Source organism: Miniopterus schreibersii, assembly GCF_964146895.1.
Source record: "Miniopterus schreibersii genome assembly, chromosome: 2".
NCBI lineage: Eukaryota > Metazoa > Chordata > Mammalia > Chiroptera > Miniopteridae > Miniopterus > Miniopterus schreibersii.
The window spans coordinates 171,705,354-171,716,014 of NC_138102.1; the positions used below are offsets into that span (position 1 = coordinate 171,705,354).

Consider the following 10,661-nt stretch of genomic DNA (forward strand, 5'->3'; position numbering starts at 1 on the left):
TGGAAATAATTCCAGGAGAACCAAATGTTAATAATGGGTTCTCTGAATTTGGGTTATCTAATCTGACTGGATTTAAAGGCACCGATGACCAGTTGTCAATGTGACACTGGTTGTCTATGGCATGTATTAACAAAAACAGTTTCTTAATATATCACTTGTGGCCCCAGCCGGGCGTGGCTCAGCGGTTGAGTGTCAACCTAGGATCCAGGAGATCAGGGTTCATTCCCGGCCAGGGAACATGCCCAGGTTGCGGGCTCAATCTCCAGTCTGGGACGTGCAGGAGGCGGCCAATCAATGACTCATCATTGATGTTTCTATCTCTCTCCCTCTCCTTTCCTCTCTCTGAAATCAATAAAGATGTATTTATTTAAAAAAAAAAATAAAAAAATATATATATATCACTTGTGGACACCTGTAATCAAATAGCTAAAGAACTCGAGGTTTTGAGTGACCAAGTAGATACTTCCATAGAATATTTATGTGAAAATACGACATACAAGGGAGTTGGTTGGTTTCTCCTGATTATGTCTGCTGAGGGAAAGGAAAGGACAAGCTTAGGGCTTTAAAGCCTCAGCTCAAGATAAGACACAGGGCCCAGCTGGGCATGGCTCAGAGGTTGAGCATTGACCTAAGATCCAGGAGATCAAGGTTCAATTCCCGGTCAGGGCACATGCCCGGGTGGCAGGCCCAATCCCTAGTCAAGGGTGTGCTGGAGGCAGCTGATCAATGACTCTAATCATTGATGTTTCTCTCTCTCCTCCTCTCCCTTCCTCTCTCTGAAATCAATAAAAATATATTTTTTTAAAAAAGATGAGATAAAGGACCAGAAAGTCTTATAGGACTGCCTTCTAGTATCTGCAAGGCTGTGATTTCTAAAAACCAAACCCAAAATCTAATCCTGAATACCCAATCTTGCAGGTCTCATGTTAAAGTTAGGGAACTTATTTTATTTTACTTTATTTTTGAGCAGCAGTGAGCCTCTGAACATTGAAATGGGAACATCAGATTCACATGATACTGGGATCATAACCCCCTAAATTCCGCTGAGCCTCCTTTGCCAGGAGAAACAGCCCTTCCTCCCTTGCTGAGGAGGCTCGTCTCTCCTTATCTGTAAAACCTGTAATGGCCTCCCCTGAGTTAGTTGCCTTGTAGGGTTTGCTGATCCTCCTCAAGACCACTTGTTGACACCTCCCATTGCTTCTAGAATCCATGGCAGGAGATCCTAGAAGGTAAGAAGACTCTCTCTTTGAACAAACTTTAGTTAGGCTCTTCTGAGCCCTTTTTCCACTAGGCCTGTCATTGGGCATGTCCTTCAAGAGCCCAAGTATAACAAGAATTCTGTTAAGTCAGTTTAGTCAGAATCCTCCAACCTTGATAGCTGATCAAATTCCTCACCCCCAAGTGGTATCTGATCACCTTAGCCTGCCTGCAGCAAAGATCCTGTTAGGCCAATTTAGCAAGACTTGGCCTACCCTCTTAGTAACTTCCCATCTACTGACCCCTTCCCCAACCCTGCTCCCTGGCTATAAATGCCCACTTTTAGAAAGACATTACTCCCATCCAGTTACAGCTACATAACTGCAGGGCCCAGTACAAAGATACAGGACATCTTGTTTGCTAAAGAGAAAACCATAGGCCCAAAATGGCGTCACTCATGCTAAAAACCCAATGTACCAAACCTAGATTTAATGCCTGATTTAACTGCAGTTTCAACCTCTCCCAGAAATGTAATCTTAATCAACTAGTCTGGAGTTTCTGGTTAATCAACAGTAAGGTATTTCTGTCATTATGGCCCCTCTCTACCTCCTCCCTACCCCCCCACCCCCCACCCCCCCACCCCCTATAGTAAGAAGAGGCAATCTGCTGATTAAATAAAAAAACCTTGCCTTTCCTTTACCGTAAAAGAAGATACCCTGGTCTAAAAATAATTTTCTTTTGTTGATAGCCCCTTGCCCCTGCGTCTTCCTATAAAAACCTTCCATTTTCTACAGCCCCTCAGAGCACCCTTCTAGTTGCTAGATGGGATGCTGCCCAGTTGGCTTAATTCAGCAAATTAGATCTCCAAATTTACTCGGTTGCATTTTGTGTTTTTTTTTTTAACATGTTCATAGCCCAGCCGGGCGTGGCTCAGTGGTTGAGCGTCGACCTAGGATCTAGGAGATTGGGGTTCGATTCCCGGTCAGGGCCCATGCCCGGGTTGCGGGCTGCAGCCGATCAATGACTCTCTCATCATTGATGTCTCTCTCTCTCTCTCTCTCCCCTTCTCCCCCTTCCTCTCTCTGAAATCAATAAAGATATATTTAAAAAAATAACATGTTCATAAATTATTGAGTTTCAAACAGTGACAGCATGGCATTACACCAAGCACAGAGTTCTGTGTAAACTGTACAGGTGGCAAGCCCATGGGGCCGGCAGCACTGCTTCTTCCATCTTCCATTTAAGAAACAGGTTCGTAAGAGATCAGGTGAATTCCCACTTTATCAAGAGCTGGGAAAGCGTCCAGAGCCGGAACGCTAACAGAGGTGTGGAAACACTCCAAAAAGAGTCTGGAGACCGACTAGGAATAAATGACAAAGATTTATGTAAGGGTCTTAGAGTCCGCAAACTTGAGACACAGCTAGGCAAAAACCCTTAAGTGTTCCTCCCAAAAAGGAAAGAAAAGTTAAGGGCTCTCGTGGTACAATGTACATTCTAGAGAATTATCAGCCCCGCATTCTTAGCCCTAGGATTGGTCTAGGATGACCAACAGCAGGACGTCAGGCAGTCTGGACGATGGCTGTCAGGTGGATGTCAGGTCCTGGGCCAAGTGAGTCCTTCAGGGGGAATCAGAGGTCTGGTCTGTGACCAGATACATACATCTGAACACAGGACCTTAAAGTTCAGGAGCTGAAGTTCCCAGGCTAGAACTGAATCACGTTAATTTTAGCAGCTTGGTTAAAGTGACTCCGTGTTGTGTGTCTCTTATTTTCGCGCTTTCCTCAGAGGTCTGACCTCTACTAAACTCTCCCTCGTTCAAGTAGGCCCTTCTCCGTCGGACTGAACCTAATGAAGATTTCCCAAGTTTACTAAACACACAAAAATCTCTTGCCAGTCGCTTTCACGCCAGTTCCTCTCTGGACCCCCAGGCTTTACAAAGCATTTACTGAGTGTGTTAACGTGCTCTATAAAATGTGATGACGCGGAAAAGCTGTTTTGTCCATCTTTAGAATTCCTGCCGCACGCCTGCCTTCTAAAATCCTCTCCTGAAGTCCTGCAGACACGTCTACATGTCCTGTCAACGGATGGAACTCAAACAACAAAGGCACCAGGACGCCAGAAGCCGGGACACGCCACACCGCGGTGACGTTCCGGCCGCAACGCCCGGACGATTGATATCACGCATTCCGTGTTTCTTTCTTTCTTTTTTTTTTTTTAAACGACTATTAGACTGGAACTCACTTAAACGGGAAGAACTGAAGCGCCGGCGTCAAGGAGAGACTCTTCAAGGTGAAGGGACAAAACGAGGAGGTCACGGGCGCCACGGCCACACCACCCCACCGGCCGGCCCGCCCGCTCGCGCACCTGCGCAGAACGGAGCCTCCTGCGCAGAAGCTGGACCGGAAGGGCGGGGGCGGGTGGGGCGGGTGTAGGGTTGCTAGGAGAACGCGATGACGCTACGACCGCTACGCTCTTCTCCGCCAATGGGTGCCGCCTGCCTGCGGTGACTGGCTGTGTACGTCACGCTGACGCTGCGCGAAGGACACACATCTAAGGGCTCGGAGGACGTTCGGCCTCTGTGAGCCGCAGCCTTTCCGAGGAGCGTCGGTGTGTGCGCCATCTTAGGGAGTGAGTCGGCCGCGGCCTTCCGCGCGGCAGGTGCGGGGAGCGGGGAAGGAGCCCCTGTGGGACGGTGTTTCGGCTGTAGGCCCGGCCGGCCTCCTCTTTTGGGGAGGCGGCCATGACCTCCTCAAGGGCGTGGAGGCGGGAAAACGAAGGCCCGGGTAGGGGTCCCTGGGTGCCGGTGACTTTGGCCGCCCTGACGACTTCCTTTGCCTTTCCTCTCACCGCCTGCCCCTCTTTCCCTAGGAAGATGTTCTCGTCCGTGGCGCACCTGGCGCGGGCGAACCCCTTCAACGCACCCCACCTGCAGCTGGTGTACGATGGCCTCGCGGGTCCCTCCAGCAGCCCCGCCGGGCCCCCGGGACCGCCCCGCCGCTCCCGCACCCTGGCAGCGGCGGCTGTGGAAGGTGAGGTCAGACCCACCCTGCCCCGATACGGTCATTATGCCCACTCGTGGGCCGCTCGGCCTTGCCGGCCTGCGCGGGGCCTGGAGGACAGGGAAGGACGTGCGCAGCGCCCCGCGGGATGGCGCCCGGTTGCTTGCGGGAGGATGTCAGCCCCCTCTGCCCAGGCCGGGTGTCGGATCCTTGGCCCTCCCTCAGGGGCGTGGAAGTAGGCACCGCTCCCTCCGTGACCTCCACGACCTCAAGGGGTAGAGGCATAGAGGCCTTGACTAGCTCCTTATCTTCGCTGTAAGTCCGCTTGGTCAGCATTGGGTAAAGTCTCCTTCGTAGCCACTGGCCACCTGAACTTGTAACTGCATTATCTGATCTTTGATTTGGCTTTAATTTTCTTCTTAAAAACACTCCCTCCTCCGTTAGGCATTTCCGAAGTCTAATATTAGTTGACCCAGGGTCTATGAGATAACTCGGTCTCTTGTAATACGATTTGTGTAGGAGATAACTTGCATCTTCAGATGGGCCATAGAAAGGACATAACTGGCACGGATCCCTTTGGTCTCGTTTCTTGGGATTCTTGGTGGTTAGACCCAATTTAAATAAATTGTGTGTACTTTAAGTCAAATCCCACTGGAGTGGATGTAGAGAGAATCCTGAAAACGGACTTGTAGTTCTGGCAATGTTATTTACTGTTGTCTAATGTGTTGGGGTTTTTATTGTTTGTTTTTACTTAAATTACGTATGTGTCTCTGTTATGTCTGTAGTGTGGGTAAAAAAATCCTTACACTAGCATTCCGTCCTTTCATTTAGAAAGTTAAAGCTAACGCTGTTTGTGTAGTAAATGTATTTTACTGCAGGATTTATGTTTCTCTAGTTTTATGCTATAGGAATCCACAAGTGGGAATAGTATTGGTTAGTGGTTGGGGTAAACCTAGAAGCTTGCAAGCTGAGTGCTCCTTCTAAGTTTGATTTGTACTCTGAAGTGTGTTCTTATCAACGATTAATAATTTGAAACTTTATTTTAATCATTAATGTAGAAAGCTTTTGTTTTCCCCACAGATAGAACCTTTATAATCTCTTAGTGATTGTTTTGATTTAGACAGTGAATTTCTTGTTACTCGAACTAGGTGGAAACTCATCTTTTAATTTAATCATAAACAGGTGGCCGAAGCTGTTCACTTGTTCTAGGACTTTCACAGGGAAACAATTCTCTTTCATTCCCATGGTCTTCGTCATCTGAAGAAATACTTACTTGATTTTTTTTTTTTTCAATCAAACAGAGGAGTATAGCTGTGACTATGGATCTGGCAGATTCTTTCTCCTTTGTGGAATTGGAGGAATTATTAGCTGTGGCACAACACATACAGCATTGGTTCCTCTAGATCTGGTTAAATGCAGAATGCAGGTTTGTTTTTGCATGTGGGACTGAATAAATATTGTTGAAGCATGGCTGTTAAGTTATAAGATGTAGTCATCTACTAACAAGCTGTGTGGAAACCTAACTATGCAGGAGGTAAGTTGAGAAATAGTAATAACATGAGTTTTATACTAAAATGCATGGTGTGTCTTATCTTATTACAGAGTACAGTTGTGAATATGGCTCCATGAAGTTTTATGCACTGTGTGGCTTTGGTGGGGTCTTAAGTTGTGGTCTGACACACACCGCTGTTGTTCCTCTGGATTTAGTGAAATGCCGTATGCAGGTTTGTATTGAGATGACAATGTTGAAAGTTTTCATGTGGGACTTAATTCCAAATAATCTTAAAGGACTTCACAAATGAGAATTTGAAGACATAAGAATTGCTAGAAGCTTTAGTAGGAAACCAAACCTGAATTTCTTTAACTTACGACCTTTATTTTGATTAGTATTTTAAATCCAAGAAATGCCTCTTTTAAAATAAGAGTGGGTGGATTGCTGGGTCTTAGACTCTGGCTGTAAATGGATTTTTGCTGTTGGGCTCAATTCTGGCTAGAGTTCTTCAAGGCCTACTGGTTCTTTATGTTCCAAGTAGTCATTTTATAAGCAGTTACATGTCAGTGGGTAATCATTCTTTGTGTATTATGTGAAGTAATTTTACATCTCTTATTTGAAATATTAAGGCAGAGAGTTTTGTGTACATGAAAAAATGTGCTTTCAGTGTCTTAGTATTAAATTTTTGTGGATATAGCTTTTTGTATATTCACTTACATAAAAGGTTGTTTTACAATTATAATATATTAATTAGGATTATTGAAGCAAAAATAATCAAACCTCAAAAATTTATTTGTTCCAAACAGGATTAGAAGTCTACTTACCTTAAAGAGAAAGGAAGGTGAAATATTAGCAGAGAGGAAGGTGACGTATACCGGCCCTTATAGTACTGGCAGAAATAGTGAGATAAGATTCCCCCCCCCATTTAGTTAATAGAATGGATATGAAATACGCCTTCTTTAAAACTTCTTACACATGTCTCTTGAAGTGAATTTAAGTCAAAAGACAGATTCTCATGTCGATGTACCTTATTAACTTGTATTTAGTTTGATTATCTTAAGTTCACAAAACTTTACAGTATAATCTACGTAATGGGCTGGCCTATATCAGATACAGGCATACCTCACTTTATTGTGCTTTGCTTCATCGCACTTCAGAGATACTGCATTTTTTACAAATTGAACACAAGGCCCTTTACCAGCAAAAAGGTTATGACTTGATGAAAAGCTCAGGTGATGGTTAGCATTTCTTAGCAATAAAGTATTTTTTATTTCAGGTATGTACGTCTTTTTAGACATAATGCTTTTGCACACTTAATAGATTACAATATAGCAAACATAAAATAGATTACAAAAAGTAAACATAACTTTTATATGCACTGGGAAACAAAAAATGTGTTTGACTTGCTTTATTGCAATACTGTCTTTATTGTAGTGGTCTGGAACTGAACCTGCAGTATCTCCAAGGCATACGTGTAGAGTTGTCTATTATTTAGGCAGAAGCTTTAAAACTAAATCTTTAAATCTTTAAAAGTGGTAATGTTGGGTGGTGACAACTCTTTTAATCAGTTTTATTATGTATTTTTGTAGGAATTTTACCCTTTGAACTAACCCTCCAAGAATTAAGTCTAACTGAAAGAAAGCTGGCCTCAGTATACATATTTACAAATATAATTATAGATATTAAGCTGATACCATGCAGTGAGTTTGTTTATCTACCTTTTGTGTAGTTACTGAAGTTTATTTTAGAACCAAAAGGGAAAACTAGTAATAACAAAATATTCACGAGAAACGTTAGCTCTTTGGTACATTTAATTTCTTATTTTTCTCCTTGTTTTAAATATAGGTGGACCCCCAGAAGTACAAAGGCATATTTAATGGATTCTCAGTTACACTTAAAGAGGATGGTGTTCGTGGTTTGGCTAAAGGCTGGGCTCCAACTTTCATTGGCTACTCCATGCAGGGGCTCTGCAAGTTTGGCTTTTATGAAGTCTTCAAAGTCTTGTATAGCAACATGCTCGGAGAGGTAAATAAGTTAATTTTGAAATTGAAAGCCCTGAGCTTTTAACTTAAAGTTTAAGACCAAAAAGGATCTTAGATTTTTGTCTGACCCACCTCGTTTAAGAACTGAGGAATTGGTCTCAGAAAGGGTAAGCAACATGTTTCAAATCATGTCTTTTTTAGCAACAACAAGATGGAAAAAAGTGTATCATTGGATTTCAGTACTCTTTTTATTATATGCTGCTGCTTTCCAAATAAGTTGGATTTTGAGCTTATATCATTAGTCTATTAAGGGAACTTACATTATGAGGCATGTCTCAGGTGGCAGCAAGATAAGACATGGATGTCGTCCGTGCTGCATGGCAGGCACTAAGGGGTTACATAGGACTGGGAAAGATGGATTGTGTATGGGGGGGGGGGTGCTTGCCAGTGGCAGGGCAACAGAACCAGCACACTTGGGTGTAGGGGCTGGGTCGATCAGGCAGTCTCTGAGGGGACTTTCAGGAAGCAATTTCTATCCAGGATCTAACTGGATCTAGCATAAGTGTCCTGGAGTGGTAACTCATGGAACAGTCTCTCCACAGATTCCTTAGTGTAGTTCAAGGGCCATCCATTCTTGGTACCTAGATATTAAACAAAACTATTCACATTGCACTGTGGTTGATAAAGGTATGAGAGATAAACGTATTCAGTCTCATAAACACTTAAAATGTCTGAAATTTAACTGTTTCCTAGAATTGTCCCTCAATCTAAAATTGGAAATAGCCAATCGTGTCCCTGGTGTTTTTCGATTAGGAGAACACCTATCTCTGGCGCACATCGCTGTATTTGGCTGCCTCTGCCAGTGCTGAATTCTTTGCTGACATTGCCCTGGCTCCTATGGAAGCTGCTAAGGTTCGAATTCAAACCCAACCCGGTTATGCCAACACTCTGAGGGATGCAGCTCCCAAAATGTATAAGGAAGAAGGCTTAAATGCGTAAGTAAACATTTGCCTAAACTTACAGTATAAAGTACTCATTTGAGGGAACCGCATTTTTTAGCATTAAGCCTACCAGACTAAAAAAATTTTTTAATGTCCACCCCATCCGCCTCTTACATAGAACATAAACTCCAGGGGCAAAAATAAGTTGATAACATGGCTTGAGCCCTGAATTAAGGATTTTTTTCTAAAGTAGGAACCATTTGTCAGTCTTCAAGTGACATGGTATTTGACCTAAACATTAACCTGTTTACTTTTGGGGAGAGCTTATTCTTGTCATCTGTGTTCACAGTTAAGAATTTGTATATAGTCAAGCCACAACATGCTTCCTTAGATCCACCTTTGCGGATGCCAATCTTGAACTGAGTTCTACTCGTAAACTTACTGTTTCTTGTAGTTCCAGTCAAGAAACATCCAGCAACTTTTCTGGTTGTACAGTCAAAGGTGCTTGAGTCATTGGCATGTGAGATAAATATACCTGCATGTTAGTCTTAGGTTCTGATAGCAATGACATGCAATTGTGCTGCCATTTTTTTTACTATCAGAACTTGACTGGTGTGCGGACACTTCTGTTAATGATGGAAATTGTGCTAGATGAATAGATGCAACTGAGTAAAGTAAGTCGTCTGATTTCCTAGGTTCTACAAGGGGGTTGCTCCTCTCTGGATGAGACAGATACCATACACCATGATGAAGTTCGCCTGCTTTGAACGTACTGTTGAAGCATTGTACAAGTTTGTGGTTCCTAAGCCCCGAAGTGAATGTACAAAGGGAGAGCAGCTGGTTGTAACATTTGTGGCAGGTTACATAGGTATGAATTATTTAGAACTCACTTGTCTGTGAAATGAAGAAAGATAATGATTTTCACTACTGACCTCTTTTGTGAAGAAAATGTGTTCTAAAGGAGTTGTATCTTCTCATAGCATTTCATACACCCTTTGGGATTCATAAATACTTGCTAATTAGTTCCTGAAAGATTTGTTTTCATTGCTTGCATCGTTAAGGTTGGGAATGCATTGATTTGACTGCTATACTATTTTTTTGTTGTTTAGTTTTTCAAGAACAGATTTTTTAATACAAGAGAAAGTGTTGATTAAAAGCTGAATATAAAAACTATTGAAGGATTTGACCCCATATTGAATCATATTTCTTGACTTTTTTCAGCTGGAGTCTTCTGTGCAATTGTTTCTCACCCTGCTGATTCTGTGGTGTCTGTGTTGAATAAAGAGAAGGGTAGCACTGCTTCTCAGGTCCTCCAGAAACTCGGATTTAAAGGTAGGATTGTTTTTCCTCTAAAGAAAGAAGAACACTCTTGGGTATATCTATTTTTCACTCATGTTTCATGTTTCAACCAGGTGTGTGGAAGGGACTCTTTGCCCGAATCATCATGATCGGCACTCTGACTGCTCTACAGTGGTTCATCTATGACTCCGTGAAGGTCTACTTCAGGCTCCCTCGCCCTCCTCCACCCGAGATGCCAGAGTCTCTGAAGAAGAAGCTTGGGCTAACTCAGTAGATAGATCGAAGCAAATATGGACTGAATCTGCTTGTTGGTCAGTGTTGAGGAAAGTGGCTAAAGGAACTTTTATATATTTGACAGTGTAGGAAATGGTCTATTCCTAATATAATCACTGTAGTACTCTTGCCTACGGCATGAGTTTCAAATTTGCTGTTGAAATAAATCCAACTGTTCATGATTTGTCTCTGACTTGATAATTATTTTTAAAACTTGTTTTTAAAGATTTAACCCTAAAATGGAAAGACTTAGTATAAAACCTCCAGACAAAAATGCAAACCACTGTTGGTTCAGTACTCTGATCCCTACTCATAAATTGTCATGTCTCAAGTTTTGTCACTAAAGAGAGTTCCTATATTTTTAGGAAACATACTGTAAATTTTTCTTTTCTTTTTTTTTTTTAATATATCTATATTTATTTCAGAGAGAGGAAGGGAGAGGGAGAGACAGAGATAGAAACATCAATGATGAGTCATT

The 10,661-nt window shown here is 42.8% G+C and overlaps 1 protein-coding gene across 3 annotated transcripts; it reads left to right on the forward strand.

Moving 5' to 3' along the window:
• The first annotated feature begins 3,146 nt into the window (after positions 1–3,146).
• On the forward strand, positions 3,147–10,365 carry SLC25A3 (solute carrier family 25 member 3). 3 transcript variants are annotated; one of them, XM_081127307.1, is made up of 8 exons: positions 3,147–3,855; positions 4,066–4,226; positions 5,799–5,920; positions 7,534–7,713; positions 8,484–8,665; positions 9,307–9,479; positions 9,833–9,943; positions 10,024–10,365. In XM_081127307.1, the coding sequence occupies exons 2-8, from the start codon at positions 4,070–4,072 to the stop codon at positions 10,182–10,184; spliced, it is 1,086 nt and encodes a 361-aa protein (XP_080983433.1). In that variant the 5' UTR covers positions 3,147–3,855; positions 4,066–4,069; the 3' UTR covers positions 10,185–10,365. The 3 variants fall into 3 exon arrangements, with proteins under 3 accessions (XP_080983433.1, XP_080983432.1, XP_080983434.1); XM_081127306.1 differs by having other exon boundaries at positions 3,253–3,825; XM_081127308.1 differs by lacking the exons at positions 3,147–3,855; positions 5,799–5,920 and adding an exon at positions 5,498–5,622.
• Positions 10,366–10,661: the final 296 nt, after the last annotated feature.

Coding starts and splice junctions, on each gene's coding strand:
- SLC25A3 (XM_081127308.1), top strand. CDS start 4,070: ATGTTCTCGTCCGTGGCGCACCTGGCGCGGGCGAACCCCTTCAACGCA. Junction 9,480..9,832: donor ATTTGTGGCAGGTTACATAG/GTATGAATTATT, acceptor GACTTTTTTCAG/CTGGAGTCTTCTGTGCAATT. Junction 9,944..10,023: donor CCAGAAACTCGGATTTAAAG/GTAGGATTGTTT, acceptor TGTTTCAACCAG/GTGTGTGGAAGGGACTCTTT.